At 45.7% G+C, this 22,452-nt stretch overlaps 1 protein-coding gene across 3 annotated transcripts in view; it reads left to right on the top strand.

Moving 5' to 3' along the window:
- Positions 1-5,541: 5,541 nt before the first annotated feature.
- itga5 (integrin, alpha 5 (fibronectin receptor, alpha polypeptide)) overlaps positions 5,542-22,452 on the top strand; it is a 42,449-nt gene continuing 25,538 nt past the window's right edge. For 2 of the 3 annotated variants that reach the window (XR_015036192.1, XR_015036191.1), the window contains exons 1-3: positions 5,792-6,035; positions 16,014-16,144; positions 22,335-22,435. Coding sequence is in view for 1 of the 3 variants with exons in the window: in XM_085782741.1 (XP_085638867.1) it covers positions 5,824-6,035; positions 16,014-16,144; positions 22,335-22,435 (444 nt within the window). In the remaining 2 variants the exon portion in view is untranslated. Of the gene's footprint in view, positions 6,036-16,013; positions 16,145-22,334; positions 22,436-22,452 lie in introns of all 3 variants that reach the window. The other variant, XM_085782741.1, reaches the window with a different exon arrangement.

The following is a 22,452-nucleotide window of genomic DNA, read 5'->3' as shown; positions in this document are numbered from 1 at the left end:
CACTGATTCACTGCCCTCTCCTGCTGTACCCCCAGATACACACTTTTTTTTTTTTTTTTTACAACCGCATTCCTTCTCTCCAAGGCCTCGCAGCAGCGGCGGCGGCCCCTGCAGCACGCACTCGCCCGCCCCAATAGCATAACACAGGAGGGGGGTCAAGGGCCACGCCATTACTCTGAGAGACAAATAGGCCATCCAAATAAAACATGACACTCTGAACACATGAGCTGGATGCAAAAAAAAAAAACCCGGCGACCGACTGCGCACACGTCCTCTTAACCTGGTTTTAGAATCAGACCCTCTGCAGTTTCTTTATTGTTATTGCATCTTGATAACTCACTGATGTGGTACCATGGTTTATGTTTCTTCTGGTATCCAAGAGGAGTTTCTCAAGAGCCGACCTTTGTGCTGAGTGCTTGAATCTTGTCTCGCCTCGTCAGCCTGCATGGCCACTCTGCCTCGGTGTTGACCCCCCCTGCCCATTAAATGATGTCGAGCATTTAATGCCACCTCTTAAAAAAGTTTCTTCTAAGCAAACAAAATCAGCGAGGCAGGGACTTGAGACTAAACACTGCATGAAGCGCAGCGCTGGCTGGTTGTATAAGTGCCGGCAGGGTTCAGTGGCTGTTTGGGGACACTTGTGTGTGTTATGGACTGTGTAGAGTGAGGGCGATGGAGCTTCACCCCCGCCTCACCCCCTCCTCCTCACCCCCAGCAGCTTTACTGCCCTGCTCCCTCACACTGATTAGCAGATGCACATAAAAAAAAAAAAAACCTCGACTGCTCGTTTTCAGGCGTTTTGTGGCTGTTTTTAATAAGGCAACTAAACAACAGTGGACACTGTTTAGATCATCTTCCTCCACCACACACGTCGTTGTCTCTGTTTGTCTGGATTGACAGTTAAAAATCCTCACAGGAGGAAACCATAATGCAGAAGGGCGGGTGTGTGATTGTTGCCTTGTAAGGAGCCTCCGGGATGATTTCTCCCTCTAAAACAATCATATGATTCACTCAGCCGCTACGTTGCTAAGAGCTTGTGTTGAAAACAATGGACAGGCCACTCAGCAACACGGGCCGGCTCAGGACTTCCACCCCTTCATGACAAATCTGTCATCCAGTGTGCAATGTCTCAGTCCGGCTCTGGAGCAATCAGCAGCACCTCACCACCCTTCCCTTCCCTTCCCTTCCTCCATGTACTTGGGGAATGTTGCAGAAAACTTAAAGCAAAGCAGAGTGGTGTGTGTGTGCATGTATGTATGTATGTGTGTGTGTAACAGAAAACACAAAGGAGTAGGAACCTGGTGAAACAGGAAGTCCAGGCTGGCTTTTACATTGGAGGAATTTCCTGTCTGTAAGATGTGTATCACTGCGTTTCTACAGTTGAGGAGAGACAGAGGAGGAGGAGGAGGAGGAAGAAGGAAGGAAAGTTCATTCTGTGTGTTTGAAAGGCAGGTTTCAGGCTCAGGATTTAGATTAAATGGTTCACCACAGAAACCCATTCTTCTTCAAGGACAAACATAAATTTAGAGCCGACCTTTTTGTCACAATAGTACAACCCCACATTTTCCATCGTTGACCCCAATTTCCTTTTTTTCTTTGTGCGCACCTAAATGAATCACAAACCTAATGCATGTGAAAGGAGCTGGCAAACTGCTGCAAGGAACAAACAGAAGTTAAATCCACCTGATTGTTGTGACGCGTGTGTGTGCATGTGTGTGCGTACACGAACCTATGGTGTTGCCTGTTGTGGCCCTTTATTTGCTGTCTGTTCCCGAGTGGTAAAATGTGGTGTTTATTCTACGACTTAAAAGGCCCTAACAGTTGCCTAATGGCAGCCATCAGTGTGTCACCCCCCCTACACACACAGACACACACACCATCAGTGTCAGCTCACTGTTTGTGCTACAGAGAGGAATGAGATGAGGGTGGGATTGAGGCCGGTGCCTGGGGGGATTAAAGATCATTTGAAGGTGGCAGGTAGATTTAGATTTGGGCCTCGTCCACACGGAAACGGAGCTTCGCCCCAAAACGATCTTTTTTCTTGTTCGTGTTGAAAAGGTTTTTCCGTAAACACGGCATCGTTTCAAGAAATATCTTCATAAACACAGATCCACTGAAAACGACAGACGTTCGCCAGCTGTTGTTGTTACATTACGTCAGTTTTCAGGTTAGAGCCACGGGGGGTATGACGTCATCACTTTGGAAAAGATCAGTTTTGGGTGTCTACGCGAGACGATTTGAGATTTGCTGTTTCTGTCTGGATGAAACACCAATACGATAAAAAAAAAAAAAAAAAACTTTTGCAGATGCTCCTATCCCCATATCTGCTTTTAGTTTTTGTGCACCAACCACATGGAACCATCTTCAAAACATACTCATGATTGACACTCTTACGTGATGTACCTCGACATCATTGCAAATGAGGGAAACCTCAATGATTTTGAGGCTTAAATAAAGGTTTGAATTGAATTGAATTGAATATCGGTGTGGACGCCGGCCCCTTATCGATAACTGTCCCATCAGTCTCTGAGACGACTTTGGTTTTAAAGTTTGAGTTCTGCACAGTTTTAGCATTTCACGCCTGTAACACTGGCTCATGATGGACATGATGACTACCCACAATGCAAAGGGAGCAGCAGGCCAACAGGGGTCGGATCAGGTCACTTCTTTATAACTCTATTTCCTCCATTTTTTTTTGTTTTTAATCAAACCACGCAAGGTCGTTCATCAGACTTCACTCCCTCAGGAACCATAAAAGGCTCTATACAAACTTTTTAAACATACGCGTGTCTAAAATCTGCTAGCGCTATTAATAATACGCTCCTATATCGGAAAACATGTGCTCCGTCACCCAAGAGGAAGAGGGTCAGCGTGCACATGTGTGTGTGTGTGTGTGTGTGTGTTTGTGTGTGTGTGTCCTTGCATGCATATACATATACATGTATGCATGTGGCTGTCCTTGCAGAAGTGCCAATGTGTCATATCTATATTTAAAATATCTGGCCAGCTGTGAGATGTTTCTATAAGTGTTTTTTGCTGCACTTCAGATCTGTTGCCATAGCGGCTGAGTGATGATTTCAAAGCGGGAGGTGCTGGAGTAAAACCACTCCCCTCCTCTTCCCCCCACCCTCCCTTTTTCAACGGAAATTACAGACAGTTAGAGCGAAATGGAAAAACTGAGGCCGGAGCTCAACGGCAGCACATACACTTGTACATACTGGATTGTAGGTTAGGTGGATGACACACACACACACACACACACACACACATAAGGAGAAGTGGTGTGTGTGATGAAAGAGAGGAGGCGAAACACTTAAGAGGGAATATCTCTGATAGTTTAAGGGGTCAAATAGATAAGTGTGGGTGGTTTGATAGCGTTACAACGGTGCTGGACAATAAAACAGACGCTGAACTAGACAGTGACTAAGAGCTTGGATCACGATTATCTATTTCTAAAGTATTTGTGTTGAGGTCATGGGACTATTATATATATATGTGACTGGTTATCAGAATAAACACAGACCAGAAGGTGACGTGAAGCCGCATTCCTATCATCATGGTTCATCAGTTTGTTTGTGACAGTTGCACAAACATGTATACAGAAGTTTTGCCCCAAAAAAAACAACCAAAATCATGACTTTAGTGGGAAATTTTCAGGCTCCAAATCATTTTAATGGCCACATGTGATCCGTCTGTGTTTGTTTGTCAACCACGCCTTGAACTCTCGCTCTCATTCATCTTCATTCATCTCTCTCATCTCCAGGACCTAAAAACAGAGCGAGACCCTTTCCAGGAGGATTAAGGCTTTGACCCCATCAAGTGCCCCCAACAGCTGTGAACTGCCACCGCCACTACCAGCCCCCCCCTCTCTCAATCACTCTGGATCATTCCCATCACTCTACAGTCAGATCTCGCTCCCAGTTATAAATACGAGCAGCACTTGACACACACAGAGAGTTCATGTTGCTACTGCGATGCGGCTAAATTTGGCTCCTTGGCGCTCAATCCCTTCGGGCTTCCCAGTGAATCAGCTTAAACCAACAGTCACTAAATCCAGTATCGGTTTATTAAAGGTCCCGTTTCAGTGAGTTGCTTTTTCGCAGGCGTGACTCACAGGCAACAGGGATATACGGGATATGACATCTTCCTGGTTCCCACTCCCATGCACTAGGAGCACCATGGGGATGTCGTATATACGCCCCGAATAAGAGCGACACTGTAATTAGATAGAAATACATATGGATCACACATTTAAGTCCCAACTAAGGGTGTGCGATGAAGGTATAATTAGTGTGGAGTTTTACAAATAAGTCACTTGGGAAGTTTATTTGACCAGCGGAGCGGCGGCACTTTAGCAAAAACAAAATTGAACACAGAACTAACCTTGTAATTATTGGAAAACGTTTGGGTTGTGGCCATTGGAGCTTCCCATATTTTACACTTTCCATATGTTGTATATTGAAGTTTTGATACATAAGAAGATATATTTGTGGTTTTAAGTACCAAAAAAAACATCTCAGTAGAAGTTTTTACTTCCCCCCCCAAAAAAACCCTGCCAAGAGTTTTAGCCACAGGGAAAGGGTTTGCAATATGCAGGTATTAATTAGCATTGATATAAACACAACACCTGGATGAACTCACAATATTTCACCAATTTTCAGTAAGTTTACTCATGTTAATAAAACCCACAAATAGCCACTTGTTTCAGTGGGTATCTAACAGGTTGGTGTCAGCCAATCAGCAGAGAGCAGGCTCTGACCTCTCTCTTCTGATTGGCTGATTGTTTTCTGAGCAACACAATAAAAATGTAGCAGATTTCTGATAAAGACTATTGAAAACTAAAGAAAAATTGGATGATGTATCCAGGTGGGCGGGGCTTGGGGCATTGGATAAAGGCAGTTGCTGTTTCTTTGTGACATCACAAAATTACAGAAATCTCAACGACTCATTTTAAGGCACAGTTTATAAATAACATTCACTGTGAACTTTTAGTCTAGACACCAAGACCTGATTTATAATCAATAAAAGACATGAGAGAAGACTTCACTTTATTCAACATGTGACCTTTAACTCTCACAAAATACACAAATAGTCTGAATTCCTGACTTATCAATGAAAACCTGAAGTTATCAAACATCCACAGGGTTTTTATCATGTCATGGACACAGGAGGCATCTACGAAGACGTTGGTTGTTGGACATGAAGAGTTTCATTGACCTTCCCATCACCCGGCCAGTGGCCAGCGGTCTGCCCCCAAAAGGTGAAAGATAACCGGAGCCATTGTTCTTTCGGTTAATAATCTTGGTGTTCCTGATAAGTTAAATAAAAAGTGCAAAAGTGACTCATTGGTAAACACAGAGAGAGAGAGAGAGAGAGAGAAAGAGAAAGAGATAGGTTAGTGGAGGAGAAGAGCCCTCTGCAGAGTGAAGGGAATCACAGGCTCCTCCTCCTCCCAAACTTTGTCACGGGTGTGGGAACTCCCTGCTCCATGTATCATGATTAGGTGAGCAGAGAAGGCGTGGGCCCAGAGAGAGAGAGAGAGAGAGAGAGAAGGAGAGAGAGAGAGACGCACAGAGAGGAGCGAGGACGCGGAGGAGCTGACGGAGCATTAATGAGACACTGGCCGGTTAGAGTTACAGGGATGCAGTTTTAGCCACAACCCGCCTCTGGTGTTCAGGCTTCATCTGCTGCTCACTTGAAAAAGAAGGAAAAAAGCGCGGACAAACTGGGACTGTGACTTTTGTTTTTTCGCCATTGAAAATAAACTTTTTTTTTTCTTAAGTGGATTAATTTATTCTCCAAAACAACAACAACAAAAAAAAAATGGGACTGGAGCGGTTTTGCGTAAAGACGCCGGGGATGGTGGCTCCTCTCGCCCGCTCGCTCCTTTGTACCATCGGGCTGTTGCTCGCTTCTTCTTCTCAGCCAGTCTGCGACGCGTTCAACTTGGACGTGGAGAACCCAACTGTTTACAGCGGACCTAAAGGGAGCTACTTCGGATATGCTGTTGACTTTTATTTGGCTGATTCCTCCAGGTGAGTTGATTCAACGCTGAACTAAAGTAACCTCGCAGATGTTTCATTTCATAGCAGCAGAATGAGACCAAACAAAAAAACTCTAACCAGAGTCTTTAGACACTTTTAGTGTTTTATTTTCCTCTGGACGCAAATCTGTTGTTGCAAACTTTCCATTACCTTTATATCAGCTTTCAAACTTCAGAACATTTACTACTCCCCTGTTAAAGACGCAGAGAGAGTTTCCAATAGGAAAAGAACACAATACATTAGTGGGATGGTCTTTTGGTTTGTGCCTCCTGGACTCATTTCTTCTTTTACGCACAGCGCTCGCACCCTCAGTGTGCACCCAGCTCACTGTAATTGAATATATTCAGGAAATTGCATTTGTGTTCTGAATGAGTCCTCTACATTATAGCCCGGCGGATAATGGCAGCAAGCAGCCTATATAACAAGAGTAAGAGAGTGGCTGCTGGCTGCGTTTCATCATGAAGCCAGAGGAAGAACAGAACCTCTTGGAATCTACCCACAAAATCCTAATCTCATTTCCTTCACAAAATGACATTTAATTCTGACCCTTTAATCTGACCTCGCTTTAAAACGCCAGAAAGGGAGAGGGAGAAGAGAAGAGAAAGCCTGTTAAGTGCAGCGGTATTGGGCTGAAGTGATTGTGATGCTTCCTGGCTCTGTGGGGACGTGATCCCTGTGACACCCAGCAGGCTGCCTCTGTCTCAGCACTTCTCCCTCTGAGATTTCTCTGGTGGTGTCAGTCTGAAACACATGCCTGTGGTCTGGTCTAATACTCCAGTTGTCTGAGGAGACAATTATAATCCCTGTTGGAGCATCCTGCATGGTCTTCTTTGTGGACAGACAGGGGATACACAGAGATGAGACGATGCATGGATTCAATTTGGGAAAAGATTGTACATTCTTTACACTGCAAAAACTCAAAATCTTACCGAGAATATTTGTCTTATTTCTAGCCAAAATGTCATTTCTAGTCAAAACAAATCTCATTATACTTAAAATAAGACTCATCACATTAAAACGTGGCTTGTTTTTTTACTTCTTTTAAGCATATTTTCACTTGAAATAAGTAGAAAAATCTGATAGTGGAGCAAGTTTTTCTTTCTTATTACAAGCACAAAAGTGAAAATTTGTTTGAAACAAATGAAAATGATCTAAAAACAAGTTCATTTTTAGGTGATGATTCTTATTTTAAGTGAAAAGAGTTTAGTTTTGACTAGAAATGAGACATTTTGACAAGAAATAAGAAAGATTTAGAGTTTTTGCAGTGTATGTTTCTGTGTATGTGAGGCGTATAGAAGACTACTCTGTAATAGTTATAATCATTAACAAAAAGGGTCACGCAGCCGCAGTCAGACAAGGTTTCAGTCAGACTTCCTGGCTCACTCTGTGTCTGCTGAGCACCAGAGGTGTCTTGGCCCAGCGCCGTCCGAGCAGCGAGCATGCTGGGATTTGAGGAGAGGGCTTTGTGCCGAGTGGGTCGCCAGCAGCAGCAGCAGCAGCGGCTCCAGTTCCCCCTGTTCCTCTTCTTCTTCCCTGGACGTCAGACACTCAGACAGGGGGAGACCTCCTCACTCCACCCCACCCCCGTCTTCCCTGGCTGGCCCCCGCTTGTCTCTTTAAAAGCCTTCTGCTATTGGTCCTCATGAGGAGAAGAAGAAGGGGAGCCGGAGAGCTTTATGATTTAGTATGTGAGTCTTGTATGCATAGAGCCCACTGATGTCATCCTGCAAGGCTTTTTAATTCATCTACCTCCTCATCCCCCACTCACCCTCTCTCCATATCAACCCCCTCCATCCCATTAAGTACGAGACAGTAGACGTCATCTTTCTGATGACTTAATCTGAACTTTTTTTCTACACTTGTGCAGCAGGAGATGAGACAATGAGCAGGAATAATGTTGGAGTGCAGCTTCCTGCGGCCTGCCGCTCTGTAATTTAGCCGTGGATGATATGTATTATTCAGAAGTCAAATGTCAAACTAAACCTAAGCACGAGCGAGCAGATCTGAGACCATGAATCATCAACTTTATCTGCAGAACCACATGTTCTTGCCACTTTTCATCCACAGTTTTTCTTAGAAGTCGACACATCAGAGATTCTGTTATCTGTTGCTGCTTTTTTTTCTTTTTGTTGCCATCGCCCACGCTGCCTGAAGAGACATGAAGGAGGGAGGGAGGGAGGGATGGGGTAGCAGGAGTCCTGGAGGGGTGAGGTCATGTGAGGGATGCACCGGGAGTTTATTCCTGTCAGTGTGAGCTGCTGTGAGCGCTGCATGGCTCCGACCTCATGAGTTATAGAAATTATTGCTGTTTGTATAAAAAGTTGTCTCCATCACCGGGGCAGACTGCTGCGCCGTGTTACGAGGAGGAGGAGGGGGGAGATACGTCTTCCTGTCAGATCTCTCTAAAACACAAAGGCTCACTTTCTCCTGCTAGGACTCTGACAACAAATTTTATATACGAGGGTCTGTCTGTCATGCCCTTCGGCCTGCTGTAATAAAATTAAACTTTGGTACGCTGGCAGACGGCCCACCGTGGAAGAAGAACGCCTGAGGACAGTGTCTGTGTGAGCTGAACTGTGTGACGAGCGGCTCATGTCAGATGCAGCACACAGGACAGGAAGGGCAAGAGGGCATGTGTGCTCCCCTCACATGTGTGTATGTATGTTATGTTCATGTTGAGAGAAGATGAACTCACCAAGGTCTGAACTCTCTGTACGTCACTCATCTCATCTCACCTCCACCTCCCCCTTTCCCAGGACTCCCAGGTCTCCTCAAACAGCTTCTAATCAAACAACAGTAACTGACTCCGCTTTGACTTTCTCCGGTGCCAGGCAGGGATAAGGGGAGTGGATCATGCAGAGATACAACAGGTCAAAGGTCAGACAGGGGGAGAGTGCTGTAAATAATAACAGACCAGGCCTGGAGTGTATGAAAGGATGAAGCAGCTTCTGGAGGCAGTGATGGTGATGAAAGAGGTTGGAAACAAGCTCCTTTTCTTCTTGTCTTGTATAGTTTTAGGTATAGTTTTAGGTAGGTTTATTACCTTTAATTGTCGGTGCAAGCTGTTTTTAGATCGGCGGGACAGAGACGCAAGCTGCCTTTCCCTAAAAACTCATCAAATGCACAATCCAACAATGCCAAAAAGCTCTCGTGAAGAAGTTATGACCTGCACATTGGCCACGCTACGAAATAATAACATAATATGAAGCAAATATTCGGAACTACTTGCGCTTTTTTCAAATCCCTCCGCCCAGCAGCAGCTGCGTCAGGAATGTAGTTCCGGCTGCATTTGCCTCGAAAACAACTCTGTCTCGTAATGCTACATGATTATCTCATAGTGTGGTGAATGTGCAGGTCACAACTTGTCCACCAGAGCGTTTTGGAGTTGTTGGATTGTGTATTTGATGAGTTTGATGAGGGAAAGGCGAAAGTACCACACACACCTCTGTTGCGTTAGCTGAGCAGCTCACGTCTCTGCCCCGCCGATCACAAAACAACATGCACCGATAATTAAAGGTAATGAAGCTACTGCTATGACTATAGGGATTATGGTGATAGAGAACTATCCCTTTAAACCCCCTGCAGGTTTCTTTATAAATGCATTGATTGAGATTCTGCATACATAAAAAAAAAAGAAAAATTGCGTCACTGTGAAATAATAACAGAGGATCAGTCATATGTTCCAGTCTGTGCGATGTGATGTGCATTAGCTCACGGATGGTTTTGGCCGTGACGAGCTCCTGCCGAGGTCACCCGGTCCATGTAGGTCACTCTCCTCTCAAACAGGGTTAGAGTTGAACTAATATTGACATTGGACCATTGGGTGGGGGGTAGGAGGGGTCTCATTTGGCCACTAAAGCTGTGCAGTGTTTTGTGTTTTCTCTCTCCCTCTCCACATTATGATCACTCTCCTTTCTGTTATTGTTTTCCGTGGTGTCGTCGTCTCTTCGAGGGACCTGTTTCTAAATCAAACCGCTAAGTGTTTGAGCTGCGAGCGGTGCAGCCTGTATATTTAGGCTGCCAAGCTTTTTCTTCATCCAGGTTCTTGTAGTTGTTGCGCAGCAGCAGACAATGGGGCTCTTTGTCTGACGGCAGAAATTGTTGACTGTTTTCCATTGGAGGAGCTTTTTCTCTCTATGACTCAAGACTTTCTTGATTCATTGTGCCGTTGAGAAAAGCTTATTTTAATTTTTCTGTTGTCAAACTCTCTCTCTCTCTTCCACGATAATCAGACCAGTAGGTTGGGAAACATTAGCTGTCTGGTGCTGGAAAGGTCGGTCGGGATAAAGTTAGCATGGCTTCACTGCAGTCTGTCTCAATCATAAAGTGGCTGTCTAGCTTTTACTGGTCTACTGGTGGAAATGGGGGGGTTGGGGGGATTGAATAATGAGCCAGTGTGTGCGCTGCACTGGAAAAAGATGTCAGTATGGACGGTGACGATGTGTTTAAAGGGCCTGTGTGGACCCTGCCGTCACGTCTGCACTATGGAGTTGGGAATGCCCCCAGGACGTCACGTCTAACTCTGGAGCGGAGTTGGCCGCTGGTCAGGGTCGTCCTGACTCATACTTTGCTAGATTTAATCTCTTGACTGCCAGCAGGTCTGGTTTGCTTTAACCTCCAGGTCACGAAATGACTCACATCTCCAGTAACTTGATAAAAGCTATCCTTTATATGGCAATAAGCAAATGACGCCATCATCGTCGTCGTCGTCCGCTGGTGCAGGGAAAGTCAAATTAGCATCACTGCTCATATTTGAGATGGAAATAAGACGAAACCTCTGGTCGTTACCGTCTATGTATGAATGAATGAATGTGTGTGTTTGTATGCATGCATGCATGTGTGTGTGGGTGAGGCTGGGGAGGGAGGGGGGGATCTGGAGGGGGTCTGGGTGCACAGACAAAGTGTTTCAGCAGCTGCTTCAACACCCCCGTCACCACGTTTTGATACAACAGCCTCCCTCTCTCCTGAGGTGAGAGGACCGGACCCCCTCCTGACGTGGGCATTGTGGAGAGGTGTGAACCGCCGGCAGTTAAACTCCCTGCAGGAGGATTTTTTAGGGCGGTTGGAGTGTGAAAGGAGGGGAGGGGGAGGAGGGGTGGTGGTGGTGGGCAGCAGCAGTTTGGTATGGGAATGTGCAACAAGCTCTGACCACAAGTCTTTTAGATACGTTACAGCAGTTTTTTTTTTTTTCACTCGCCACTTGTGAAATGCTTTTTGTAGTGAGATGACATTAGCTGGTGGTTTTGACAAAAGCAGCTGCTGGTTTTCACACATTAACAACACAGAGTCCCCGAGCTGTAAAGTCACAGAACGAGTCGAGTCCTCCTCATCGCTGAAAGGTTAAAAAAAGAAATGAAACCCCAAAAAACAATCATTTCCAAATCAGCTCGGTGTCAGTTTGCTAATCCAGCTACCAGACTCGTAGCACAGAATCAATCCAAGCTTTAGTTTTGAGTTTTACCTTTGCATGTCCATGCATTTTTCCCTTGCAGGACAATAAACAACATTGTTTGGCCAAACAGGCCCACAGCACTTGTGCTTTGCAGCAGGCCACCTGTTGCCCGACAACAATATTCTTCTTTTGAAGATGCTGAGGAAATGATTCAGCCGTCACAGCGAGATCAGAAACCCCCAGACAGACTGGACTGTTTATCTAATCAGCGCTCAGATCTCAGTTCCCTTTCCTTTTTCGACTTCTCCTCCTTATAGCATAGTGTGGGCACTATAAAGTCTATGAAGTTCTATAATAAAAGAGTCGATTTCTGCCTCCAGGTCGCACGCACTCGCCTCGCCTCATCTCGTCTCGCCTCGTCGCCGTAGCAGCAGCATCAGCATCATCTGACTGCTAGAAACAAAAAACAAAAAAAAACGTGGCTGCGGCTCAGCACAGTAGACTCTCTGTAGTCAGCACACGCCATCCCATCCCAGCAGGCACTGCTACTCTCATCATCCTCAGGCTCCTGGACGGCAGCAGCACTGAGAACATGTGTGAGTGTGTGTGTGTGTGTGTGTGTGTGAGTGTGTGTGCACTGTGCAGACAATCGTCCATATGGCAGCCGTAAGGAATCAAACAGCTTCTGTCTGGCCTTGGCTCTGGGAGGACGTGAGACTATTCGTGTGGCTCCATGTGGTCTAGATAGAATAAGTCATCACATACTCCTCCTGGTACCTCTCATTTCTGTCACTCAGCTGATCTCACCGCTAAGTAAGTGCCCACGCTTTGGCTTTGAAAAGTCAATATAGCTGCAGTCAGATGAGATGACATCATCACCCCACATTCATTAATTTCTTGAATATGTCCAGCTCCATATTTCCACTCCCACTGATCCAGGAGACGTTTTTTTTTATATATATATATATATATATTTTTTTTTTTTGCTGGCGGACTGACTCTTCAGACCCAAAGGGCAGGAGATCCTTCTTTTTTTTCTGTTTTGGCTCCGGTTTTGTCGTCTGTAGAAATGCGAGCGCCGGTGAAGGTCAAGAGCTGCTTCTGGCTCCGATCAGGTCGCTGCTGCATCTGGGTTTACTGATACGGAGCCGCTCCGCTGTTTGAGCATGTGCTGATAGCTCGGTGTAAAAACTCCATGAGGTGTTGCTGTTGATGTTCCCCCCCACCCCACCCCACCCCTCCTCCTCCTCTCTCTCCTGTGCCATATTGCTCACTGAGCCGTGTTTATGACCGGCGCAGATGGAGACTGGCATGCTTAACAAATGTGAATGCATTTTTTTTTTTTTTTTCATTTTCCCCGCCTCTTCCGAGCTTAAGGCGGTTATAATAGTGTTCAAGTGACATCAGCCTCTGCAGCTGGAAGGAAGACAATTAAATGTGGAATGGTGGGGGGGTTTGGTGTGTGTGTGTGTGTGAGCAGGAGGGGGTAACAGAGGAATTTGCCCTCTGATGATCCTTCTCTAACCTCACCATAAAGTGTATTAACCGTAGCTCCTCACGATAATGTCACATCAGCAGGTTTCCAGCACAGCACCGCTCTGCTCTGCTCTGTCTCCTAATTTCTCAGCTCCACATAAAATAGTGGTTGTCTGGTAATTATGGTGTGGTGAGAGCGAGCCTTTTTTTTTTTGAAGAGTGTCCTCTGATTGCTCGACTTTTCAAATGAGACAAACCTCAGGCCTTCAGCTGCTGTTTACACACATTCCTCACTCACAGCCCAAATCACTTACTGTAGTTTAATTAATGCTTAATTGTCAGCCGGTGTCATTAGTGGCTGCTGTACGGCAGCAGACGCTCCTAGACGCGGTGAAGCCTCTAATGCTTCTCATACTGAAGCGTCTCTTGCTTTCCTGTGAACTGCAGCAATGTACAAAACTGAGAAATGGCCAAAAGTTGAGATTGTAGCCAAAACAACAGAGAGAGGCCCGATGAGTCGACTTTTCAGAGGCACACTTAAGAGCTGCGTCTGTCAGCGTGGCTCATCCTGTCCCTATCAGACCTGAGCTGTAGTGACTGACTCCCACCATCACCACCAACAATCCTTTGTCTAGACTCACTTGTTTCGCTGTGGTTTAAAAAACAAACTCGATGAGTTCGTCCTTCAGCTCCTGAACAGCTGAGGATTTCTCGCCCTCCTCTCTCCTCTCCTCTCCTCTCTCCTAATTACATACATTTGCATACCCCACCCTTTTTTGTCCTACAAAAGAATTTGTTATGCAGCACTTACCTGACTGCAGCTAAAGCTTCATTAAATGCTAATGATACCAACGCTCTACCTTTTCAGCACAGATAAGGAGAAGGGGTGTGGAGATGCCAGCTCGAATTAGACTGATCCTCGCCAGATAGGGAGCCATTAAATGCTAATTCTCCCACATTTTCTCCACTTTCAGATTACTATCAATCAGTGTTTGTGTGTGTGGCTGTGGCAGCACATCTGTGTGTGTCTGTGTAAGGTAGTGAAAACTTTCCTCAACTGCCAACTTGCTGATTAAAGCATGATCTGCTTGTTTTGTTATTTCCTGTATTTTTTTCCCCCCTCCTCTTTCTTTTTTTTTTTCTCGCTGCAGCGGCGGCCAACTATGGCTGGACTCCTTTCAGATCTGATCCAACACAAGATGCTGTGGCTTCCAATTTCCCCGGGGTTGTTATTGTGTGTAGATGGTGTCGTTTATTGCATACATGTGCTCGCCCCTCAGTCACAGTGTTTTTGCCAGTGAAGCATCAGCTGAACTCTGCTTTGTTGTGCAGGACAGTCGGCCTGAAACTTATGGGAATGAATATATATGTTCTGGGCTTGATGCATGCTGAGGTATTATCCAGAACAGACAAACAGAGCATGGTCTAGTACTTTTATACGTAGCCTACATTACATTTGTGTGTTGAGAGAGTTCAGCAGGACGGAGATCCTGTCTCGTCGTGAGAACCTCTGAGCGAGGAAGCCCCTCCTGTGATTTACATTACTGTACAGGTGGAACTGTGTTGCTCTACTGGGATATTCCTGCGTCTGCACATGTGGTCAGGAATAAAAAAAAACAAAAAAAAAAGGAGGAGAGGTGGAGGGAGGAGGGGGACGACACTGTTTCTTGCTCTCCAAAGTCAGGCTGGTTTGTTTCTTTTTCTCTCTTCCAACACTAACCGGGAGTTTCTGCTCCGCATTTGGAGTTGGCACCGCGCTGCAACAACCACAGTCGAGTCGACGGTGTGTAATACTAGACTCGTACCTTCTTTCCTCCCTTTGTTCTCCCACACAGTGCAGAGAGAGAGAGAGAGAGATGCTGAAATGACGTGAGCGCTGCCTTTTGCACTGACCACCAACACTCCCTGACCTCACTTCTCTTCAGATTTTTGTTTTTTTCCATGAGACATCTCATAACGTTTCATCCATCGAGGTAATAAATAGGTTCAGTGGGATTAATTATTGAGGATTGCACGGCCTTGGACTGCTGCGCGGTTTAACGGCCGTTTGGTTTGACTCATGCTGGTTCTTTTTTGTCTTCCTCATCTGGACCCCGCTGAGTATACTCACCCCCCTGGGGGGCAGGATGCTAAGTTTAGCCAAGATGTAAACCTTCATGCACTGGTGGTGGTGGAAGATCTGGGGCAGGAAAGGGTGTTCTCTTCCTGTTTTATGGACCCCGACCCCCCTAGACACTGTCTGTCCGTCTGTCTGGTCATGATGCCTCCTTTACCCACATCAATGCCAGGCCAGCAGTTGTCCAGAATGAGGTAATGGCTAAAACGTCCACTTAAAACACATTATCTACTTTGCCAACTTAACCGTGCCCAAATCTGGTGGTTTCCTACTTTAATTTATCACCACTCTCCACCCTCTCCTCTTCCCTTTTCATCTCTGAAGTACTGTACATCCGATGCGGCTTCTTCCTCGGTCTTGGACGCACCTGTAACCGGCACTGATGTCTGTTGAAGTGCTTGGCTTGGCCTCCCCCTCCTCCTCCTCCTCCTCCTCCTCCTTTCCTGTAGCTGCTGCACAGTGTAGCTCCAAGGACATGGATGTTGGAGTGTGACAGCTGTAGAAACAAGAGTGTGACTCCACTTAGCCTGTCTGCTCTCATGTTTTTTCTGTTGAATGTGCCCCACAGGGGTGCACGTGTGGTGTGACTGTGTGAGTTTCTCTTCGTGTGTGTGTGTGTGTGTGTGTGTCTTGACTGCGAACATCACGTGCACATGTCACAGTAGAAGAAGCACTTTCTCCACGGTTGTACGACGGGATTATGTAAAACGGTGCTGCTGCAGCCTGTTAAAATGTTTTTCTCTTGAGTCAGAATACTAATACTACTGCTGCGCTAAGCGGTAAAATGTGCGCACCGCAGCATCACGTTTAGAGCTCAAGTCGAGTGGGAGGTCTGGTATGCGATTTTTTTTAATTGAGGCCATGCAGGCAGGGAGCTACAAGACCTTAGCAGAAGAGATTCATGCAGGTTTATAAATGTCTGTCAAACTTTTATTTTCATTTCATTTCACTTACAGCATGTTGTCTGTTTGTTTGTCCTCTGCAGTGCGAGCGTGGTGATCGGAGCGCCCAAGGCCGACACCAGGCAGGTCAATGTCAAACAGGGAGGATCTGTCTTCTACTGTCCGTGGAGCCTCGGCCAATCAGACTGTCACAACATCGAGTTTGATACTGAAGGTAAGGCATTGTGTGTCATGCATACTGTATGTGTGGTGCACTCTACTTTTATGTGCTTGAGGCTGGCTCCAAAACACAAAGTCAGTCAGTTAAAGGCATAGTTCAACATTTTGGCAAATTGGCCCATTGCCATAATCCCTATAGTCATAGCAGTAGGTTCGTTACCTTTAATTGTCGGTGCAAGCTATTTTTAGAACGGCGGAGCAGAGCCGTGAGCTGCTCAGAGCTATGCTACGGAGGCTCATGGGGTTTCTTGGTTTCCCTCATCAAACTCATCAAATACACAATCCAACAACTCCACAACGCTCTGGTGGACAAGTTGTGACCTGCACATTCACCACGCTATGAGATAATAACAGAACGTTATGAGACTGAGTTGTTTTAGAGGTAAATTCATGCAAAACCGTTTTTCAGCAGCAAGCAGTCTCTGTATTTACCTCTAAACAACTTATTATCTCATAGCGTGGTAAATGTGCAGGAGTTCATTGTGTTGGGTATATCTGCTCCTGCACTGATGATGTTCTTCTGCAATGATCCTTGTCCTAATGGGACAATAAAGTACTTTTTGACTTTGACTCTGAGATTTAAACCTGCTCTTCATGTTTATGCTTTTCACTCTTCGCACAACGTCTCCTTCTGTGTTGCAGGTTTAGTGTTGTCCCACACTAGTAAAACACTTAAGATAAAAGCATTTGCTATATTAGTCAGTTGTTATGTAACGTAATGTGGCGTTCAAGGGATCTGACATCCAGAGCTGGAGGAGAAAAATGCCCAACAAATGCCTCTTTGTGCTCTTTAACTGATGCAGCCCTGATGTGCTTCTTGTTATTCGGCTCTTTGAGAGGATGATGTTTTAAACTCTGAAAATGGCTGCTCTGTTGTTGCTGCTGCTGCTGCTGCACTGCAAAAACTTTCCAAGAATATTTGTCTTATTTCTTGTCAAAATGTCTAATTTTAGTCAAAACTAATCTCTTTCCACTTAAAATAAGAATCATCACCTAAACATTAACTTGTTTTTAGATCATTTTCACTTGTTTGAAACAAATTTTCATTTGAAATAAGTAGAAAAATCTGCCAGTGAAAGCAAGTCTTTTGAGCTTGTAATAAGAAAGAAAAACTTGCTCCACTATCAGATTTTTCTACTTATTTCAAGTGAAAATATGCTTGAAAGAAGTTAAAAAGTGACTAAAAACAAGCTGCTTTTAATGTGATGAGTCTTATTTTAAGTATAATGAGATTTGTTTTGACTAGAAATGACATTTTGACTAGCAATAAGACAGATATTCTTGGTAAGATTTTGAGTTTTTGCAGTATGCTACCGCTCCGTACACGGTTCACCTCTGCTGACTTGGATCATGCGTCGCTGTTCAACTCCACTGAGCTGTTGTTGGCGACACTGGGTCCTGGACTCAGGATGATCCCTTCTTCCTGTTTGTGTCCTCTCTCCGCTCCGTGGGGTTGAAAGGAATAATGGGGTGTTGAAGAGGTTTTCTTGAAGGATACTCCTTCCTTCCCCTGCAGGTTGTGTTTGTGTTGCCTCAGCCCACCCCGCCCCCTCCCCAGGAACTATAGAGAGATAAGCAACTTATAAACAAATAGGTCAGACAAAGAAATGTCCTGTTTGTGTGACAGGCGAAGGAGACGCCGCTCCGCTTGTCTTTCTTTGACTAAAAAAAAGGCCCCGAAGGTGAGTCAGGTTTAGGTAAAGCAGTTTAGGGAGAACACGAGGAAGTGTGTGTGAGCTTGGCTAATGAATGGATTCATATTTCAGTGTGTTGACAGAGAAGCCATCAGTGTGTTTTGAACAAAGGCGCCATGGTGAAGCGAGGAAAGGCAAGGCAAGGCACACGGGAACCAGACGCTGCATGGCGTTTAAATTGAACGTTGTGGCTTGAAAACACACACACACATGCACACAATCAGGACGAATCGCACTTCTTGCAGGCTAACACGAGTTTAACGTGCAGTGTTTCACAAGCCTCGTTTAACAGCATTATTTTATTGAACACTGCCTCTTTGTACCTTAGTTTTGCAACGTTTTTCCTTTTTGCAACATAAAAATGTGTTGTGCATCCCCGGGTGCTGGCTGCAGGCCACGGGGAGTGATGTCATGTGCGAGCAGCGTGGCCTCATGCTTGAAGGTTAGTCCCCCGGGTTCTCAGAGAGCGTCCTTCATTTTTTTTTTTTTTGTTAAAAGGATCTTGCTTTGAAGGAGCTGATTAGAGTGCCAGAGCCGGTTCCGACCCGACATCTGGATCATGGCAGAGCGGCTGTAAAGTTGAGAGTCTCCGACAACTCAGTACACGGACATCTGCATGCAGATGTGCCGGTGCCAGACAGCTGTTACATGGAGGACATTTACTGCTGCGATTCAGCTATTGTAGCTTTGACTGAGCTCTTTGCCAATCCTGATAATAAATGTTACAGCAATAAATTGAAAAAAAAAAAAGATATTCAAGTGATGCTGGACGTTTATATAAATATATTTCAAAACTTTTTCCACCATGAATGTCCGAGTGAGGAAGGATGTCCACGTTATTCTTCATCCTTCACTAGAGCGTCAGTCCTTCATACAGTAACACTGGTATGGTAACACTTCAATATTATGCTTAACTAATGCTTAATATATTTATTATAAAGTGTTACCATATACATATATATATATTCCTGGTGTCATAGGTCTCGCTGCCTCTTAGTGTGTTTGAGCTCTGACCCACAGGACACAGACCCTCTTAATTAGCCTAACTAATTGGGTCAAAGTGGCCAGAGGCCCCCCTCCCATCCACTTCCTCCTCCATTGAGATAAGAGCCTGTCTATGGATCTGAGCGGCAGAGGAGGAGGAGGAGGAGGAGGAAGAGGAGGAAGAGGAGAAGAGGGCAGCAGAGAGGGGCACATAGAGGATGGGAGGGAGGGAGGGATGGAGGAGAAGAGGGAGAAACCAGAGCTCTGTTGCCCCCCCCCTCTCTGTTCTCCTGCTGTCTGAACTCCCACAGGAGCAGCTGATGTGATGAGTGAATTTAGCCATTTGTCTTCTACTGCCCCACTGACACACACACACACACACACACACACACACACACACACACACACACACACACACACACACACACACACACACACACACACACACACAGAGAGCCTCTATCCTCACTAATGGCCGTCCTCGCACACACGGTTCAAAGGCGAGACTTAAGTCTATGGATGCAGACCCCCCCCCCCCACACTCCAACTGCTGCTCCCACGGGAAACTGGGCCGGGCACCGTGACACCGTATCAGCAGCACATGACATACGTCGTCTCTGGGTTTCCCTCCATCTCCCCTGTGCATCTCCGGCATCACGTGACTCCAGCTGGACGCCTTCAGTCGCCTCAAACACATATATTTTATTTATTTTTAAAGCTCTCACTGGTCTCTTATACCATCTTCCAACAGCAATCACTTATATAGAGTGTTTGGTCTGAAACACGGGTCTGTCAGTCACTCTGCTCTGCTGTAAGCCGAGGAGAAAACTTTCCTTGTATCCTACAACCTTTATCCAATGAGGAGAGAGAACGGCATAAAGGGGCGGTCCTCTCTGTGTGTGCAGCCAAGGGATGCGCGTGAATGTGGTGACGTAGGGACGAGGGCGGGGACTGCTAACTCCATCAGCTGACAGGAAGTTAGCCAAAACGACCGGATCGCTTACTTCTGCTTTAACTACACTTATGTTTCAATTTATCCATGTCACCTTTAACTTCCGGTACTCTGTTATGCTTTTGTATGTTTCAAATGTCTTGTCTTCTAGTGTCCTTATATGTTTTGTGTTTCATCTTGGCTATATTGTAAATGAGGTTACTCCTCAATATATCTCAGAGTTTAAATAAAGGCTATGAAATGAAACAGACGCAGAGTTAAAGTCCAAACTAATGCTGCTCTAGGTGTTTATATTAATGCACTTTATCTCTTTTTAAGTGGCGAGATAACTGATCATAGCGCTGGTGTACTGTAAATCACAGAAGGACTCAGACTAACACTCAGCCTCTACCTTTCCCCCGCCGCCGGTGGCTTTGCGTCGGCCTTATCCAAACACAGACCCCTGAGTTATGAAAACATTACGGAGGTGTATGCTTTAAGGAGAAGTAGCGCGCTGCTAAAGGCTTTAGATTAGTTAAAGTAACAAGCTTATAAGGAGCTGCTTGAAGTGCCGGTCGTGTTATTGCCTGTACGGGATAAAGCACTTCTTTTCACACAAGGACTTTCTGAGTACTTAGAGCTGCATGGGACGCTGTTGGAGCGCGATGAATAACTTCAGCAGGAAAAGCCCAGATATGGAGATTACGCAGAAATACAGTTGGGTTATTAAAAAACTATAATCTCTCTGCTGCTAACTGGGGGTGAGGGTGTGGGGGAGTGGGAGTGGGAGTGGGGTGAGGATGTGGGAGAGATAGTGTAAGAAAAATGAGTAAGAATATGGAGATAATATTGAAAGTGCAAACAGAGGAGGAGAGGGGGGAGAAGTGTGTGCCTAAACAGAGATTACTGGGAGGTTGCTATGTGGAAACCCGGGCCAGAGTGTGTGTGTGTGTGTGTGTGTGTGTGTGTGTGTGTGTGTGTTATCCTTGGACTCGGGCCGTTTCGCTGTTTCCACAAAGACACAAGGAGGGATCGGGCCTTCACCCCCAGCTCCGCTCCGGGCTGCTGCCTAGTTGGCTGGGAGAGACACACAGCCTGCTTTCCTCACGTTCATGCGGGTCGTGATCTCTCTCTCGTTCTCTCTCGCAGCATCGGTCAGAGGAGATGCTGCCCCGGCCGCCGCTGCTGCTGCTTAGCAACGGTTTGACATTGAAAAGTCTGGACGGGAAACGAGTGTAAATAATGTAATGAATGTAAAAGATGAGGGTGGAGCTGCATGTGCAGTAGGCTATAATTTCTCGTCAGCTGCTGCCATGTGAGAACTACAGTATAGGCGCTTGTATTAATACACTTGGAGGCGAGAAAACTGATCATGATGCAGGATAAATCACAGCAGCAACAACAACAACAACAGGACTCTGCTGCCTTGGTAACATGACTCAAACTCATGCAGTCTGTGTTGTCCTGTTCTTAGGAAACACATCTGTGGGTTGATGAAATCTTGCGGGGAAGTGAGTCGTCTGAAGACTGGATGGTTAAAGAGTTAGTTAGTTCAACATTTTGGCAAATTGACCCATTGCCATAATCCCTATAGTTTTAGGAGTTGTTTTCGAGGTAAATTCATGCAAAACTGCTGATGCGCTTTGCCTTCAGGGACAGTTTTTCAGCATGCATTTGCCTCTAAAACAACTCTGTCTGGTAACGTTCTGTTATTATCTCATAGCGTGGTGAATGTGCAGTCACAGCTTGTCCACCAGAGCGTTTTGGAGTTGTTGGATTGTGTATTTGATGAGTTTGATGAGGGAAACCAAGAAATCCCATGAGCCTCCGTAGCGTAGCTCTGAGCAGCTCGCGGCTCTGCTCCGCCGTTCTAAAAATAGCTTGCACCGACAATTAAAGGTAACGAACCTACTGCTATGACTATAGCGATTATGGCAATGGGCCAATTTGCCAATATGTTGAACTATCCCAAAGTTTAAGGCTGGAGTGGTTTCCTCATTTCTGCACGTGCAACTCTTGACACTTCCCTTATAGATGTCAGCTTCTACGCTGAAATGTCATGATCATCTCTCTCCTCTCCTCGGCAAAATCAATTTGTCTGAATTTCATCCTCGGTTGCAGCGCGTCTGTAACATCTGTCTTCCAATAAAGTTGTGTTTAAACCTGACTCCCCGCGCCATCTGTCATGTCACCTGCTGCTGTCACAGACTGAGTAGCCTAGTGGAGGGAGAGATCAGCGTTAGCGACTGACCAGGTGGTCAAACAGAGTAAAAGGTCACTGAGGGTTAAGCCGGACCAAACCAGACCAAACCAAACCAAACCCAGGCAGCGGCTGTAAGAAATCCGCCGGTCTCCTTTAGTCGGTGGTGGCTGAGAATCAAATACTTTCTTTTCAAATTCTCACTCTGATCGTGTTTGCATGAGAAATGGTCGAACTGGAGTCTTACAGCCTGTTTTCTGCCAAATGTCCAGATGTTTCCAATGGGGAGGGGGGAGGAGGAGGAGGAGGAAGGCAGAGTGCATGTTTTATCACAGTTTCATCACTCAGTGTCATTTTTCTTGTGTTTTCTTCCCAGGGGATCGCACTTTTTCGGTCAACGACACAGAACACCAGGTTGATTTCAAGTCCCACCAATGGTTCGGCGCCACCGTGCGTTCCCACGGTGACACCATTCTGGTAAGGCGACCCCCTTT

Source organism: Trachurus japonicus, chromosome 7 (genome assembly GCF_045865225.1).
Source record: "Trachurus japonicus isolate A0001 chromosome 7, Traja_1.0".
Lineage (NCBI taxonomy): Eukaryota > Metazoa > Chordata > Actinopteri > Carangiformes > Carangidae > Trachurus > Trachurus japonicus.
Note: the sequence above shows the minus strand (reverse complement) of the source record. Positions and strands in the feature narration are given on the sequence as shown.